Genomic DNA, 18,518 nt, shown 5'->3' on the forward strand with positions numbered 1-18,518 from the left:
TGAGACAGGGAGGGCAGTGGCTCTTAGGAACCTGCCAGACTCCAAGTGTTTACATTAACTGGAGTGTCAACATAAACATTTATACGTTTTCCAAATAAAGATATCAGAAGAAGCCACTGCAGCTTACCAGGAAGCGCACATTTTCCAAGTTTCGTTGAACGCAAAGCCACCGTGCAGGAGCACATACAGGCCTGGCATCAGGAGACCTGGTCTGAAACCTGGGGTGACCCTTCCCCTCCTGCACTGTGACCGGGACGCTTCTGGGCCTTAACAGTCTCATCAACAAGATGGGGAAACAGAGCCCAGGCGACTGCTTGGCATTCTAAAATGAATTTAATTGGTCTCCGAGAACATCTATTCCCCCAAGAAGACACAAAAATACAATGTAGGGGCTTCCCTGGTGGCGCAGTGGTTAAGAATCCGCCTGCCGATGCAGGGGACACGGCTTTGAGCCCTGGTCCCGGAAGATCCCACATTCCGTGGAGCAACTAAGCCCATGATCCACAACTATTGAGCCTGCGCTCTAGGGCCCGTGAGCCACAGCTACTGAAGTCCGCACGCCTAGAGCCCGAGCTCCGCAGCAGGAGAAGCCACCGCAATGTGAAACCCGCGCACCGCGACGAAGAGCAGCCCCCGCTCGCCGCAACTAGAGAAAGCCCGCGCGCAGCAACAGAGACCCAACGCAGCCAAAAATAAATAAATAAATAAAACCACAATGTGCACAGCAGTATTCCTTCTGAATGGCGTGTTTCATTCTTAGCGTGAATTTAAATTTTAAAGAACAGAATCTGAACATGTCATGAAGTAAAAATGGAGTGCAAACAAAACAAAACACCAACAGAGGAAACTCCACACACTTTTTCAAACTAAATGCAGGCAGGAAGGTTTTCGCTTTCACAGATGGATCGGTTTGTAAAAATGGAGCTATCTATGGCATGAAAAAAAGCCTAAAAATTACATTTGAAAATTTTAAGACATAGAACTTGCTCCTTTATCCTGTAGCAGTAAAAATAGATGTAATTTGCTTGCATCTTACCAACTGTGTGAGAGCACGTTCGTCTAAGACTGCGTTTAAGTTCCACAAACTATTCCTCAGGCCCAAGGTATCCGCTTGGCCGGGCAGGGCTGCCGACGGACTCGGTGTTGTGTGTCCACCCCCGTCCCCGCCCCCCACACACCGCGCGGCCCTTCTCACTCGGAACCGAGCCGCATGGGCCGAAGCCAGAAACCCAGCCCCGAGTCTTACTTTAAAAGCCTCTGCTGGACCTCCTCCCAGGCGCTGGCCCTGCTCTCGTCCGTGTACATCCGGAAGAGAATGCGCAGCCCGCACGCCAGGCTGCTCGTCTCCTGCTTCAGAAGGTTGGGTTTCGATTTGCCCTTGAAGCCTGCACAAGGGGGAAGGGCCGCGTTAGTGGGAAGAGACACAGCTCGCGTGGAGGCAAAACAGCCCGCGTGGCGCCCAGGCCTCGCGCCCTCCTTGGGGCCGGGGTCACACGGAGAAGGCGCTGGAACCTGTGCGGCGAGGCGGGGAGGTGCCTAGTTGGGTACTTTTGAGTTTAGAACCCCCTCCCCTCAGGCTGGGGACCCGAGATACAGAACAGCTTTGCCTGGGAAGGCACAACTCTTCAAACGAGACACACTTCAGCCCCCGGCAGCTCCCGGCAGCCTGCGCAGGCAACGCCCCCGCAATGGGGAGACTGGGCCAAGGGTGAGCGGCCCGGGGAGGGGGGGAGGGGGAGGGGAGGGCCTGGGTGAGAGAAGAGCCTGGTGACCTTGGCAGGAACAGTCCCAGCTGAACGGTGGCGGCAACTTGGGTTGAATAAAGGGGAAAAGATAAGTACAGATTCCTCCTTACAGAAGTGAGGTTGTGAGCGGAAGAGAATGAACAAAGCCTGGGTGGGTTTAATGAGCTAAAGAGACACTGGGGATAAAATAAATCACGCAAATATAAGGCATCCAACACTCTGTCAGAAGAGGCTGTTTTTAAGGAAGGGCAGCTTCCGTCTTTTTTCTGCATGTTCTGCAGCCTCTCAGTCTCTGGCACCGTTCTGCACCTAACAGGCACCAAGTAACTATTTCTTAAATAAAAAATCAACTATGTCAGTAGAATTATTATAAAGCTTGTTTTTTACTTAAATTTTCCAACTTGTTCAAAAAAAAATCTACCTCCCACTTCAAAGCCCTGCACTTCCCTTCTGAGGTCTGGCCTCAGGAAAGGGCAGCTTGTAGCATGAGCCGGTGTCAACAGGAAGGCCCAGACTGGGTAAACAAGACGAAAGACAGTTTGAAAATCAGTCCAATAACAGTTTGACTAAACGCGGGGGAGACCAGTCTACCCAGGCAGCTATCTGGCCTTTTATAAACCAGAGAAAGGCCTGTGGTACGGCGGCGGGGTTCACTGGGCAGGCGGGGGACCCCATCCACAGCTTACCCGCCTTCCACAGAGCCGTCCTCTGGTCATTGTTGGAGTTAAATGCTTTTGCAAATCTGTGCGACTCCAACAAGCAGTCCAGCAGCTTGAAGAGTTGTTGCGATGTGAGAAAGCGATACATTCCTTGGTCCTGAGTATCAACTCGAACGTCAAAGTCCACGGCATCTCTCTTTGGGAAACAAAGCACCACAGCACGCGCGCCCCGTCACAGAGGTCAGTGAGTTTAGAACTCAGGGCCCCCCAAAGACCCGTTTTATGAGCAAGCCACAGAGCTTAATGTGTGCTGCCTCAACAGAAAAGGCCCACCTTTTGCTACTAAACTTCCAGAAGCTTCTTTCTGTGCATGCTAGTTGCCTCCAGTGTCTTCAGCTCCCTCCCCACAGTTCCAGACCCCAGAGCCCTGCACCCACCGGAGCCCGGCCTCCCCCCCACCCCACCCCCGTCCCATTCCTCGCCCCCGTCCCCCCACTCCTCGCTTCCCTTCACCACTTGGAGGCCAGGGACCCTGAGTATAAATATTCTCGTGCATAACCCCTCACCTCCTCTTCTTAGCAACTGGCTGGCAAAACCGCCTACTACGTTGTACCGCACAATACACACGACGGGAGAGAAACGGGCTTTCTCTTTAAATCCAGGGGCTCTGGGTGCCGCCCTGCAATGCCTCCATGCCCTCCTAGCCCACTCTGCTGGACCCCTCACTCGCGTTTTGCTCTTCTCTCCTCAAGGACCTCAAACTTTCTTCCCAACCTCACCTGGTAGATGACTTTGCTTCCTATCTCAGTGAGAAAACAGAAGAATCTCCCACAGACTCCGGCCACCAGACAGACCAACCTGCGGAGACTTTCTAACCCACCGCTTTGCGTGCCCGCCCGTTACCATGGCGAACCGCCTGCGCTTCTCTTCCAGGTGCCCCGGGACTCTGTGCCAGGTGCCCCTCCCTTCGCTCTGAAAGACGCTCTAGCGACTGCCCCCCCCCCCCTTCTGCACTGTCTCTCTCTCTCTCTCCCGGAGGAGAATTTCCCGGGCTGCCACACTGCCAACCTTAATGACAAAACAAAGCGAACCCCTCCACCAGGGATTAGCCCATTTCTCTGTACCCTGTCTTAACAGCAGAACTCCTTGACAGACTTACGGATATCTGCCCTCTGCAATTCCTCTCTTCTCTTGCACCCATTTTAATAATGCTTTTGTATCAACATTACAATGAAACACAACATCAAGGTCAACCAGAGTCCATCAAGTTGCTGGAGCAATTCTCTAGGGCAACTGTCGGGCGGCTTCTCACCTGCCCTACGGAACATCTGACCGGGCTGATCACGCCCTCCTTCTCGGAGCACCTCCTCATCGACCTGCAGGGCAGCACTGTCTCCCAGTCTCCCGCTGCCTCCCTGGCTCTTGTCCTCACCCCCTGGGGCTCCAAACCACCGAGGCCCCCAGGCTCGGTCCCTGACCCTCCTCCCGGCTCCGTCCACTTCGTCAGTGCCACGGTTTAAAATGACATCTGTGTGCCGACGGTCTCTAGCTTGACCTCTGCTCTGAAGCCCAGACTGTGGCGCTAACTCCCCATTGAACAAAGAGCAGGGGCCCTCGCACCCGCGCACCTGCGCTGCGGCTAAGTTTTCCGCGTCCTCCTTCTTACTTGTGGCGGGAAAGAACACGATGCTGTCGATGGTCTGGATGAGTTCCAGCTGCACAACACATTTAATCAACAGGGCGGCAAACAATTTTTGTTCTGGAAATTCTGTGAGGAAACCCACCCCAATGCACATGCAAACAAAAATTATTTTGAATCCTTTATAATTTCTATGACATTACAATGCTAAGGAAACATTAACACCTATGAACCCTGCACACATCACGCCGAGCACAGCCTGCTGCTGCACATAAGCGCTGCTCAGTGAAAGCTTCATTTAATCGATACTTAGAAAAGCCTCAGAAAATTACCTTGTTAAGTAAACAAAAATATTCAAAATGACTTAGAACAGTGAATATGTTCAAGAAGGTTCCACTACAAATTTTAAGACTTAGATTATTCCTCAATAAAATGTATCAAATGGATTAAAAGCTACAATTTTAATAGCATTTACTGCAAACCCAAGTTTGACCTTTAACTATATAAAAACCTCAACCAGAAGACGACAACGGGAACTAGATCTGTGAGGCGGGCAGTGAGGGGCAGGCAAGAATTCTGACCACCGACTGGGACGACGCTGTGGGTCACCCAGAGCACATGTTTTCTTTGGATCCAGGTGGGGAGCTGTGGCTAAAATGACCCCACATTTCCAAAGGGATTCATAAGCACAGGCGTCTATGAAGAGTTCCGCTAAGTGCGTGACCATAAAAGTGACCGCACTGCAAGTAACTGGCGCTCAGGCACTGCGCCCCTCTGGCCTGAACGACTGCGCTCGACGGGCCGTCTCCTCAAGGGGAGACGTGACCACGGAAGGGTGCCCACGTCACTGGCCGTCGGGTAAGCAAGCGCAGAAATAACTGCCACGCTCAGAATGACGACTCAGCAAGCGAGGAGCTGCGAGCCCCGGCAGCGCCGGCCCAGCCCCGAGGCCGGTTCTCAGGGAGGCTCTTCGGGACCTGCCCAGCCGCCCACGGCGAGGGCGCTGCCTGTCCATCGGCCTCAGGGCAGCGGCTCCGGCACTGGACGACCGCACAGTCCTTCAGCTTTTTCCCACTTTGCTATTATTACAAACTCCCTTTTCTGGCACCAATCTCAAGAAGTTCGTTTTTTTGTTTTGTTTTGTTTTCGGCGTGCGGGATCTTAATTTCCCGACCAGGGACTGAACCCGGGCCACGGCAGTGAAAGCGCCGAGTCCTAACCACTGGACTCACCAGGGAATTCCCCAATTTCTACAAGTGAAATTCAGGCTTTAGGGATTTGGGGGAGATAGCAAAACAACTTGCTTAAATTTATTCTTATTTAGGTCATAACAACTCCTTTCCAGAGAGTTTTCAGAAATGCTGATGTACTGAACGTTTAGTTCTTAGCACCAGATCTCAAGTCAAAAAACATAAGAAATCCCAGACGCCCCCAGTCCCATGGTGTCTCTTCCTAGTCCTGCCTCAGTCACGTGTTCTTACGAACACTTCCAGTTCCGGAGGCAGGGCATCCTGGCAGCACGCCCGGACTCACGGGGACGCTCGGGAGGGGGCTGGCGCCTAAGGAGACGCGTCCTCATCAGCTCCAACGTCAGCGGGACGGGCATTCGGAGCCGTCAGCCGGGGAGCTGAGAGCTCTCCACGCCTCCCGGGGTCCTTTCAGAACTGCAGGAGGAACTTGGTCTCGTCAGCAACGACCAACTGCACGTTTGGGGGACGGTACCTATTTGAACAAATTTCGTTCACAAGGGTTGACAGTGCCAAGGGTCGTATTAGGCGACCATTTCACTGGGTCCCCAGAGGACGGGGGCAGAGCTGGGCCAGGATGGACAAGGGGGATGGCGGGCACCGGGTGGAGCCCAGCTGGGGCAGCGGTGGTGTCTGTGTGAAGAAGGAACGAGGCAGCTGCCCCTCGCACAGGGTCACGGCGACACCTCCCCACAGGCACAGCAACCACACCTGTCCCCCGAGTGAAGGGAAGGGCTCGTGGGACACAGTGAACTCTTCCTCAAGGACCTTGAGGGGGTGGCACAGGGAAGGAAGTGCGAGCCCTCAGGTCAGAGGGGCAGGGGAGCAGCGGTCTTCACTCCGTTCAAGGGATGTTCCCAGATCAGGCAAGTGAAAACTTGCCGACTATGTCCTTCCCTTACAAAGCGAAGTAGACGTGAGTTCAGCCTGGGGGCTGAGGGGGAGCAAAGCCGTGTCCTCACGGCACCTTCCAGGGCAGACCAAAGCTGCGAGGGACCCTAACAGCGGCGCTCCAGAGCCCAGGAGTGAAAAATGAAAACAGGCTGCTCGTCACCACCTGTCTCCCTTCTAAGAAGCAAGACACGGTGACTGAAGCGGGAGGCTCCTTTCAAGGAGGACACCAAATCGGCCGTCCCTCAAAAACAAATGTGAACACCTAGGATTAATAAAAATTCCCTGAAAAAAATTAACTGAAGAGGGACCGATTACCTAAATGGAAGAGCCGCAGGTATAAGAGGCTCTTAGAAGGCAACCCTGGGGAAAACCTCTATGACCTCAGCTTTGGCTACGGATTCCTAACTATGACACCAAAAGCACAAGCAACAACAGATAAACTGAACTTCATCAAAATTTAAACTTTTGTACATCATAGAATTATTATCAATAAAAGTAAAAAGATGACCTTCAGAATGGGAGAAGATAAATATTTGCAAATCATATGTATGACATGTGTGTAGCGTCCAGAGTATGTAAGAAACTCTTAACAACTAACAACAAAAAAACAAACAACCCAATTAATAATAAGCAAAGGACATGAATAAATACTTCTCCAAAGGAGATATGCAAATGGCCAATAAGCACATGAAAAAATACTCAACATCATCAATCGTTAGGGAAATGCAGAGTGAAACCACAATGAGACAACACTTTATACCCACTAGAATGGCTATTATTATAAAAGAAAAAGAAAACAGAAATGTTTGTGAGGAAATGTCTGTGCGGCTGTGGAAAAAATGGAATTGCTGGTAGGAATACAAAATGGTGCAGCCACCGCGGAACACATTTTAGGGGTTCCTCTCAGAATCATCTTACGACCCAGCCAGGTCCGTTCCTATGTATGCACCCAAAAGAATTAAAAACAGGTAATCAAACAACGCTTGTATACAGAGATTCACAGGAGCATTATTCATTATAACTAAAAGGTGCCACAAACCCAAGTGTCCCCCGGCAGATAAAAGGATAACAAAAGGTGGTATATCCATACAAAGGACAATTAGCTATAGAAAGGAATGAACGACTGATCCATTTTACACTGTGGCTGTACCCTGAAAACGTGATACGAAATAAGAGCCAGACACAGAAAGTCACACTGTATGCTTCCACTCATATGAGGTATGCAGAATGCACAAATCCCCAGACACGGAAAGCAGCCGAGGGTGCTGGGCCGGGGAACAGGAGAGGGAACAACAGCCTAAGGGTTATGGGGTTTCTTTCGGGTCAATGTTTGGGACCAGATATAAGTGGTGACTGCACATGGGGAATGCACTAAATGCCACCAAACTGTTCACTTAAAAAAAAACGGTTACTTTTGTTATGTGAATTTCACCTCAATTTTAAAAAGTTTCCTCTAGGGAGGAGGTCCTCTTTCCTCTGTGAACCAATTTAGTGAAAAACAGAAGGGATTCCCCTGCTTTGTGAAAAGAACTAAAGGTGAAGGGAGGGGCGGAGGAGACACGGGTTGGGGCAGCGCAGGGCTTGCTCCTCCCACGCCCTGGCCACTCCCTCTCTCCTCTCCAGACCCACGTGCTTCAAACAAACATCAGCTGAAAGCACCGCAGAAAAAAACGGGCCTTGTAGGTGTCGGCAGGGTTCCGGACCGCCTATCTGCCGGGGGATGGCCACGCTGGAGCAAACACAGTAAGGAAGTGACCACACATTTACAGTATGTGTTTGTTAATAAAAGTAAAAGCAAAACTTTCATATCTTACCTACATAAAACAAAATACACAATTTTTATTAAGAGAAATAACTCACTTGCTGTGGGTTTAATTTTGCTGACTTCTTCATTCACAGTAGAGACAGAAGCCAGTGGAGCTTGCTGTCTATTATCTGCAGATCTTGGCTGAATAGAATCATGAATATCTACAGATTTCTGTGATATCGTATCCTAATAAAATAAAAAAAATTTATTTTAAGTACAATGAATAAAGTTTAACAATGAAAAGTTTCTATTACACTGTTTTAAAAAAAATTACGTTGTGTCCCTATGGAAATCACATTGTACACACTGCAATTATGAACATAATGGGTAAGTTATTTAATATTACCTGCACATGGATAAGAGCTGATAACCTTTTAGAGAAAAGCTTCCTTTCTGACCCTCACTGAGATCAGGCCTGACACCACCCAAGAGCAACAGATAGAAAAGCTAATAAGCTTCACTATGTGGAAAAACTTGTCAGCAATACCCATGAATTGTCATGAAATCGAAACAGAAACACACATGGTGGGCAGGGGTTTCTGAGAGCTTTGTGTCGGCTGAGCCCAGGAAAGCTTTGTAGGGGTGCACTTAGGGAAGGATGTTGTCACCCAAGAAACCAGCAACCAGAAAGGTCAGTGAGAAGGTGACCAACTAGGAGAGCAGAGCACGGAGAGAAGTTGAGGTTCACGTCCCACAGAGCCACCCCGGAACCCGGCTCCAGCTGTGTTGTCACCTTTGGGAAAGCAATGAATCTTCCGGAGCCGAGCTTTTCTGACCTGAAATCTGAAAATGGAGATGACACTTTCCTTGCAGGTTGTTAAGGATTCGGCAGTAAATCCTTAACACTTAACAAGCCTTTGACACTAGAGGTGTCAGATGATATATGGTAGCTGACATCACTGTTCCTTTAGCTTTGCTCGGTCCCAGCAGGAGACTAGATGCAGCTCCCGGGCGGAGCCAAGGCAGAGGCCGGGCGGCCTTGAGGGCACCGCCGGGCCCAGCGTGTTGGCCCAGCAGCAGGCAGAGCTGCCAAGCACGCATCCCGGCACACACTCTTCTAGCGACTTCGTGTTCTAGCGCCGGATCTAATCCCCACCACCAGACTCACTCTAACGTGAGGTGAAGTACGTTGCTAAGGCTGCAGAGCTAGCCAGTGCAGAGCCATGATTTGATGTGGGGTCCGGCGCCACAGCCCACCCTGCAAACCACTACACTATACAGCAGAGGGGACAAAAACAAAAGCCCGCAGAGCAAGCAGGGAGTGGGCCAAATTCAAGAAAAACAGAAATGAGAGCAAGCTCATCCTGGGCTGGAAACAGGACGTCGTAGGCGGTGGAGTCTGTGACGAACGAACAACTGCGGTGGGTCAGGGTCAAGGAGCAATGTGGGCCCGATATGCCAGATGTCACAGTTCTCAAGACACGTTCAGAGTGGCGCTCTTCTGTGAGACCTAAGTTTTAGCCACTGACAATTAGTTTAGAAATTAAAGAGCTGTCAGGAGCAGGTCAGGTCAGTGGGCATAGTTTTGCAACCTCTGGCTTCCTGGGTTTACAATTCAATAACATTAGTGGGAGAACAGCAGAAATCTGAATAAAGCCAGATTATAGTATTGTTTCAACAGTAATTCCCTATTTTGTTAACTGCACCGTGACTATATATATTTTTTTATTTTATGGAAAACACTAAAAATTTTAGGGAAAAAAAGCATGTGTTATTTTCAAAGAATCCAGAAAAATGTACGTAGGGAGGTGGGGGAGTGAGAGAAGAAGAGGGAGGGTGGAAATAATAAAGCAAACGTAGTACAGTGAAAACACTTCGAGAAACCTGGCGTGATGGTCAGTTTCACGTGTCAATTTGGCTGGGCTATCGCAGTAACCAGTTATTCAAGTAAACACTATTCCAAGTGTCGCTGTGAAGGTATTTTGTAGATGTGGTGAACATTTACAGTTATGACTGTGAGTAAAGGAGATTATCCTCAATAATATGGGTCAAGTCTCATCCCATGAGTTGAAAGGCCTTAAGGGCAAACCTGAGATTTCCCTGAAGAAGTTCTGCCTGTGGACTACAGCTGCCCAAGAGTTTCCAGCCTGCCCACCTGCCCTACACATTTCAACCTTGCCAGCCCTCACAACTGCTTAAGCCAATTCCTTGAAATTAAGGGGAAAAAATATATAGGGATACATATACATACATATATTACACACACACACACGTATAGATAAATATGGACACACATAGGTGTAGGTTATCTCCTACTGGCTCCATTTCTCTGGAACTGGAGAACACTGACTGATACAGATTTTGGTACCATGAAGTGGGTGCAACCATACAAAGACCTAAAAATGTGGAAGTGGCTTTGGAATTGGGTAATGGTAGAGGCTAGAAGAGTTTTGAGGCATACAAGAGAAAAAAGCCTAAACTGACCTGAAGAGACTGTTGGTAGAAATATGGATGTTAAAACTCAATTCTGGTGAGGATTCAGAAGGAAGTGAAATGTCTGGTAGAGAAAACTTCTATCATTCTAAAGAATATATATATATATATTATATATATATATATTATATATATATTATATATATATATAATACACACACACACACACACACACACACACACACACACACACACATATATGGTCATGACTAGAATGTTGATAGAAATATGAACATTAAAGGTGCTTCTGGGGCTTCCCTGGTGGCACAGTGGTTAAGAATCCACCCGCCAATGCAGGGGACACGGGTTCGAGCCCTGGTCTGGGAAGATCCCACATGCCGTAGAGCAGTTAAGCCTGTGAACCACAACTACTAAGCCTGCGTTCTAGAACCCGTGAGCCACAACTACTGAGCCTGCGTGCCACAACTACTGAAGCCCATGTGCCTAGAGCCTCTGCTCCGTGACAAGAGAAGCCAGCGCAATGAGAAACCCGCGCACCGCAATGAAGAGTAGCCCCTGCTTGCCGCAACTAGAGAGAGCCCGCGTGCAGCAACTAAGACCCAATGCAGCCAAAATAAATACATAAATAAATAACTTTATTTGAAAAAAAAAAAGGTGTTTCTGGTGAGATCTCAGAAGGAAATCAGGTGGTCCTTGTTATAAGTTGCAGAAACCTTGGCTAAATTGTGTTGTACTGCTGGGTGGAAAGTGGAACTTGTCAGTGAGGGAGCACCAGAGGGAGAAGCCATGTGCCCAGAGGGGAGGGCAGGGAACCAAGCTACAGAAATTATCCTCAGGCCCGGACACTTAATGAATTTGTCCTCCTGGGTTTTGAACTTGATTAGGAACAGTTCATCTGTTCCACAGGTTCACAGGTCCACAAACAGAGAGAATTTCTGCTCCAGAGTAGACCACATACCTGATTTAGATGACTTAGATGATGAGATTTGGGACTTTTGATAAGATGGTATTTATAAGACATTTTGGACTTGGTGTTGATGCTACACTAAGTTGAGACTCCAGGGATACTGGGATGGCATAAATCACTTTGCCCAGAAGATAGACATGAATTTTGGGGCACCAGAGGGTAGATAATGGGTTAAACAGTGGCCCCCAAAAGGTAAGTCCAAGTCCTAACCTTTGGTTCTTGTGAAGGCTACATGGAAACAGTGTTTAAACTTAAGGATCTTGAGACGAGATCATTCTGAATTGGGGGAGGACCCTAAATCTAATGACTAGTGTCCTTAAAGGAGAAGGAGGGAGAGACTTGGCTTTACACAGCTATGTTAAGATGGAGGCAGAGAATGGAGGGATGTGTGTACAAGCCAAGGAACGCCAGGGGCTGTCAGCAGCCACTAGAAGCTAGAGGAAGCAAAGAAGGGTTCTCCCTTAACACCGTGGGAGGGAATGTGGCCTGCTGACGCCTTGAGTGTGGACCCCTGGGCTCCAGAGCCATATGACAGAATCCATTTCTGTTGTTTTAAGCCACTAAGTTTGTAGTAATTTGTTACAGCAGATTTAGGAAACAAATAAGCTGCGTGAAGGGTCTACCAGAATTCTTTAAACTGCTTTCTAACTTGTCTCTAAGGTGAAATTACATCAAAGTTGAAAGTTTAAATAAAATAACATCCAATAATATCTTCAGCGTGGTATGTAAATCCTTATGTAAACTGGTACCTGCCTCTTGCGCTCTCAAAATCATTTTACTCTGTCTCAAGACCATCTATATTTTACGACATCTTTTTAAAAGAGCTGGGCTCATATAAAAGAATCCGCCCCATGGTAGAATACTTACCACAAATAGTTAAGTAATTTAACACATGCTTTATTTGTTAAAACTTACCAGCTGTTTTTCACTCACAGGAGACGGAGGTGCGGGAGCAGCTTCTCCAGAAGCAGGACGCCAGGTCAAGAGCCTTTAAAACACCAAAATCATACCAGTCACTGAGAGCGTGAACCATGCCGCATCCAACATGTTTTGAAATGAAACGAGCTGGGAAGCAAGTTCAAGGTGTCCTACAAATGATCCAGGTGCCATCAAGTCATTTAGCAAGACTATGTCTTAGTTTCCCAATCAGTAAAAACTCCACTACAATTCAATTCCAAACTTATCCCTTAGAAAAAGATAATTAACCATAAAATACAATATTTACGATACTGTAATTCAAAATACAATAAAATTTTCCTTAGATTATTACATTTACAGTAACTAAAACAAATGCTGAGATTTTCTTTTTTTAAAATTCAGAACCACTGCTTGGTTTAATCTGGATGAATAAAATCTTATTAAATCACTTCATTATGACCCAAATTTTAAATGATCAGACTAAAAGTTTGGGTATATAAAAAATTTAATTCATGTATTTGTTATGGTTTTATAGGAGTCTGATCTGCAATAAACACAAATTCAAAGAACACTGAGATATTTTAAAAAGGATTTGTTATGAGAAATCACTAATTACTATCAAACCTTTTATGTCCATCATTCAATATACAAATATAAAGTTGTATAAAATCTTCTTACGCATGTGGAATTGTGGTTTTGAAGATGTCCAGTGTGCAGTTACAAGTTTTATCCCAGATTTCTAGGGTAAATTTTTCACCATTCAGAATAACAACATTCTCTAAGCAGTTTGTACCAGATCGTGCTAGCTGCTCATTGTCTAAAAAAGAAAAGAGCAATTCATTTGTGTATTACCAGGGTCACATTTAACACTTTGTGTCACTTATCTGGTACAGACCTACCTTGCTGCACACACCAGTAGAGCTGAGCAAAAATGTCATCCAAAAGAACATCACTGAGTACTTCCAAATACTGGGTGAACACGTCGCAGATGGCGTAAAGCGCATGGTTACATGTCGTTGTCATCCACTCAGCTTTCTGCAGGGGAGACAGTCATTAAATGGAGGTCAGGCCATTCACCAACTACTAGAATTTCAAAGAAATACGTTTACTTGCTTGCTCATTCATTTATTTATTTATTTAAATTAATTAATTAATTTATTTTTTGTGGTACACAGGCCTCTCTCACTGTTGTGGCCTCTCCCGTTGCGGAGCACAGGCTCCGGACGTGCAGGCCCAGCGGCCACGGCTCACGGGCCCAGCCGCTCCGCGGCATGTGGGATCTTCCTGGACCGGAGAACGAACCCGCGTCCCCTGCATCGGCAGGCGGACTCGCAACCACTGCGCCACCAGGGAAGCCCTGTTTGCACGTTTAAAACGTAAGCCTGTAGGTTCCTTTCAGAGCACTTAACTCCTTGAATATGACATTCACCTCAGCTTTACATCTGATCTATTTCTCTTCATTATCCCATAACCATCTGCATATAAAGTAACTATTTTCTGCACTGTTTTATTAAAAAGCCCATCACCGCACTGTCTGGCTATTAATGCTATGACTTTTCAAACATAGACACTAGTAACAACAGTTGGTCTTGCTCCAGAATGTGACAGAACATGGAAGAAAAATATTGGAAGGCAATGATAAGAATTTATCCAAGTGGGTTAGTATAGGTTTATAATAAAATGGGTATAAGTAGGGGACTTCCCTGGTGTCACAGTGGTTAAGAATCCACTTGCCAATGCAGGGGACACAGGTTCGAGCCTTGGTCCAGGAAGATCCCACATGCTGCGGAGCAAGTAAGCTGGTGTGCCACAACGACTGAGCCTGCGTTCTAGAGCCCGCGAGCCACAACTGCTGAGCCTGCACATCACAACTACTGAAGCCCACGCACATGCCTAGAGCTGGTGCTCCACAACGAGAGAAGCCCACACACAGCAACGAGGAGTAGCCCCCACCCGCCATAACTAGAGAAAGCCCACGCAGCAACAAAGACCCAACACAGCCCCCCCAAAAGGGGGGGGAGTGTAACACAGCCCCCCCAAAAAGGAGGAGGGAGTGTAAGTAATTTCTTTATTTTTTTCAAATGGACTAATCTGGACTCATTTTTATACATGGTTTTGTGCCAGGGCATAAACATATGTCTACTTAATCCACTTTAAAAAATGTTTTAAGAGTCTACCTGTAGATCTAAAATAAAATTTTGTGCAGGTCAGAGAGGCCCCCAAATTTGCATTTAATACACTATATATGGGACAAAACACGAAGACCTCACGTTCTTTCCCACACTTATTGAAACACATACTGTAACTGGTCTGTAGTAAAAGACTTTGAAATAAATAAATAAATAAATAAATAAACACGCATTCCTTATTCAATTCAGAATAAGAAGCCCTATGGATATTAAGGAGAGCTACTGATTTATTTGTTTATTATTTTTTTGTGGTACGCAGGCCTCTCACTGCTGTGGCCTCTCCCGTTGAGAAGCACAGGCTCCGGACGCGCAGGCTCAGCGGCCATGGCTCATGGACCCAGCCGCTCCGCGGCACGCGGGATCTTCCCGGACCGGGTCACAAACCCGCGCCCCCTGCATCGGCAGGCGGACTCTCAACCAATGAGCCACCAGGGAAGCCCGCTACTGATGTTTTACTTGTGACAACATTAAAATGAGGAAAAGACACTGGAAGTTCAACAAAAACACTGAAAACAAAACCCAATTCATTGGGTTTCCCTGGTGGCACAGTGGTTGAGAGTCCGCCTGCCGATGCAGGGGACGCAGGTTTGTGCCCCAGTCCGGGAAGATCCCACATGCTGCAGAGCAGCTAGGCCCGTGAGCCAGGGCCTCTGGGCCTGCGCGTCCGGAGCCTGTGCTCCGCAATGGGAGAGGCCACAACAGTGAGAGGCCCACGTACTGCAAAAAGAAAAAAACAAAGAAACAAAAAACCCAATTCATTACCTCACTTCTATCCCCAAATTGCATTGTTTATAAAGACTTACTACTATATTATAATGCCTTAAAGAAAAAATTTCTAGGATTTTTTTCTGTTCACTGTGCTGAATTTGAAATACTAAAATGTATTAGGGAAAAAAAAACCTTTTGACTTCACTGTGTTAAATGAAAATCTCATGTTCTCTTACCTCTGTCTGCTGTTCTGGCAATTTCATGTTGTCAAAGATTCTGAAAACAATTCTAAATAAATCCTGCCACCAGTGTTTTTCGTAAGTGTGGCCGTAAGTTTTCATTATTTCAAACATTACTGTTAAACCCCTAAAATGATACAATGTAATTAGGAAAGCTATAATACAAAAAAGCATACCACATTAGTATCCCCCTCCTAAAATAGTTTTTATAGTTAGTGCACAAAGTTACTGAAAGCAAAGTTTAAAACTGGTTTTAAACTAACACATGATACTGAGCTTTAAAAAATTTAGGTTGTAAAACAGGTTTCTTTAGGATGCATCATTTAGGAAAAAACTCCAAAGGCCTTGGCCTGAAAATTTTTTCTTCTACTTTTCTTCCACTCCCACCCCATCATTCCAGCATTTAAAAAATGTAAATGGAATTATGGATTGAGAAAGATCATCATTTGAGTGAATATTAATTTTATGGCACTGTGGCCATGGAAATCAGTCTAAGAACAAATAAAATTAGATTTTGGAAAATCTTTTTCACAGAGCTCTAGGAATTTTTAGTTAACACTCTAATTGTTCATATCATATCCTCAAACTGAAGGATTTATCAAACTAAGACACTAGTGTGGGCAGGGTTGTCTGTTTCCTGCTGTATCCCAGGCCAGAGCAGCACCTGTCACACAGGGGCACACTTTAAGTGCTCCCTGAACAAATAAACCGCTTTAATATCCCAGTCTTCTCTTTTGAACAAGTGTTAAAACTAAAACTCAAAATTGCCTTCTGCTTTCTTATTACCTTTCTTGAAATAGTGCCTTCATGTAAACAATAAAAAGCTTAATCTTTTCTCTATACATTAATTTCTTCTAGTAAAATATAGGTATACCCTTCCACTTAGAAAAGGTTTATATTCTGAAAAGTCTGACAGTAAGCCAGAACAAAATTTCCTTTGAAACACTCCATAAGGACTGGTACGTGGTCTAGTTCATTTGCTGCTGTGCTACCCCGGGGCCTAGTACATGCCTGATACACAGTAGGCTCTAAACAAGTACTTGTTCACTAGATGTGTAAAATAACATTATGGTAGTTCAGTCCTACGGCAAGTTCACAGCAGTTTATTTGATCTGTAAGATACCTAATGTGTAAAATCAGAAGTGAAGGAACACTCTGCCTTCCCCAGGAGAACCGTGTCCGAGCCCCATGTCTCCCCTGCAACGCTACAAGGCTCCCTCTTCCTCCCGCTCCAAGTAAACTGGGCGCTAAGCCCCAGGGCTGGGGTGAGAGCATGTGAAGATCCTGTTTCTTCCAGGCCCCCAAAGCAAGCACAGATCTATAGAGGTTTCCAAGGCTTTTTACTATTGAACAAGTTTTGATGAATACTTAAGTTGCTGGTGTAGGGAAAAAGAATGTGTAGGGCTCCAGGTTAATTATTCCACCCTAAATCTACAGAATTTGGAGGGACTCAGATGAGAATGCATTTGAAAGTACTTTGTAATTAGTGTGTTATATAAAGCATAGTGCTGCATTTTTAAATGTAATCTAAATAACTGCCTTTACAAATCCTGGAATGAGATAAGAAAATCAAAGCCATCACTGAACAAAGTTTATTCACATTTTCCCTTTTTTACCAACTAGAACATCCCTTTTCTCTTTAACAACTAAACCCATCCATAATCTGAACACAGGATAGGGTGAGAAGCAAGGTAGCATGGTCCCAGACAAGGACAGGCTGAGAGGCTAAGAAAGCAGGTAGGTCCACGTCAAACAAACTTCTACAAATAAAGAAGGGCAGGGAGGGGGGTGCTGAGTTTCCATGACTCGTCAGTTATGACATGCTCGTTGCTCTACTGAAGTGGCTGGACATTTGAAAGCTGTATATCTAAATAATTTAGAGTTATATCAATTGGGGGCCATCTTGAATTTTATCAAGTTTCCTAACAGGTCCACTGACAAAAATTCCTCAATGCCTACATGCAAAATATAATGTCATATGTGCTTGTGATTACTAAATTCGATAACAAGTTTCCAAGGTGTGAGTCATATTTTGGATTATTTTCCGTTTCACAAAATTTGTTATAACAAATAGCACTATAAAAGTGAGACATTTCTTAGGCTATAAAACAAACTTAACTTTGGCTGGGGATAGGTGTGGTTCTGGCATAAGCGGTGGAAGGAGAGATTCATTCTTTCATTATATTCTATCACTGATTTGTTATAAGTCTATACTACCTTTCTGATGCACTGTTGACAGACATTAGGATACACAAGTTGGTCATTTCAATTTGGCCATCAAAAATACAGGGTGAGAAAAACAATACTGTGGGATTGATATGAACTCTAACAAATTCATAACAACTTCTTACAACTGTAAGAAGTGTGCACTGAGTGCTTTTCTGGTTATATTATACCCATAATAGTTTCTTTACAAATGGACTGGATATTCATATAGATCTTTTATTGAGAATACACTTTTGAAAGAGTTCAATTCTTTTTGGACAGGCCTATATTATTCAAAACTATGTTACTGGCCAGTCTTCAAAAAGAAATGGTTCTTCACCTAAAATCCACCAAAGACATGCATTTGGAAATTCTTTTATCATTCATCAGAAAATAAAATTTGGTGCTAACTTCAATTTCTGATTGAAAACAAATGTGTGAAAAGACAGAATGTGTAAATTAACATAGAACCTAAAACTCAAAGCAGGCCATAATCAAATTTTAAGGAAAAGTAACTTATTTCCATTTTTTATTGTTGCTTTACTTAACATATTTTAAAATCTGCCTATCGAATAGCTACTACATTTGATAAAACTGAACTTGCGTTCACATAAGTTGATTTGATTAAAGTAAGAATAAGCCCCTCAAAATTTCAATTTCAAGTACTGGCTGTTACCTGGTTCTCACATCTAACTTGCATCTGTTGATGACACAGGACAACTCAAAGAGAGCCGGGAACCATCCCCTCACCCACACCCTGTCTTCAGGAGCCACATTCATGTCGTCACTTGTGTATTCCTTGAAAGCCTTCAAGAAGAAACGTAGGGTTACTAAAGGCAAAACATAATACCTATACATTAAGCATATTATTCCTCCAAAAAATTTTTTAACACTTTACTAATCAAAA

The 18,518-nt window shown here is 45.5% G+C and overlaps 1 protein-coding gene across 2 annotated transcripts in view; it reads right to left on the reverse strand.

Moving 5' to 3' along the window:
- Nucleotides 1–18,518, reverse strand: part of ARFGEF1 (ADP ribosylation factor guanine nucleotide exchange factor 1) — a 132,446-nt gene that overhangs the window by 2,310 nt on the left and 111,618 nt on the right. Inside the window, exons 29-37 of one of the 2 annotated variants that reach the window (XR_010837351.1) lie at nt 18,288–18,418; nt 15,404–15,533; nt 13,170–13,305; nt 12,949–13,087; nt 12,268–12,340; nt 8,045–8,177; nt 4,033–4,119; nt 2,432–2,600; nt 1,247–1,385 (exon numbers count right to left, since the gene is read on the reverse strand). Coding sequence is in view for 1 of the 2 variants with exons in the window: in XM_059042582.2 (XP_058898565.1) it covers nt 1,247–1,385; nt 2,432–2,600; nt 4,033–4,172; nt 8,045–8,177; nt 12,268–12,340; nt 12,949–13,087; nt 13,170–13,305; nt 15,404–15,533; nt 18,288–18,418 (1,190 nt within the window). In the remaining variant the exon portion in view is untranslated. Of the gene's footprint in view, nt 1–1,246; nt 1,386–2,431; nt 2,601–4,032; nt 4,173–8,044; nt 8,178–12,267; nt 12,341–12,948; nt 13,088–13,169; nt 13,306–15,403; nt 15,534–18,287; nt 18,419–18,518 lie in introns of both variants that reach the window. The other variant, XM_059042582.2, reaches the window with a different exon arrangement.

The sequence above is a fragment of the Kogia breviceps genome, chromosome 17, assembly GCF_026419965.1.
Source record: "Kogia breviceps isolate mKogBre1 chromosome 17, mKogBre1 haplotype 1, whole genome shotgun sequence".
Taxonomy (NCBI): domain Eukaryota; kingdom Metazoa; phylum Chordata; class Mammalia; order Artiodactyla; family Physeteridae; genus Kogia; species Kogia breviceps.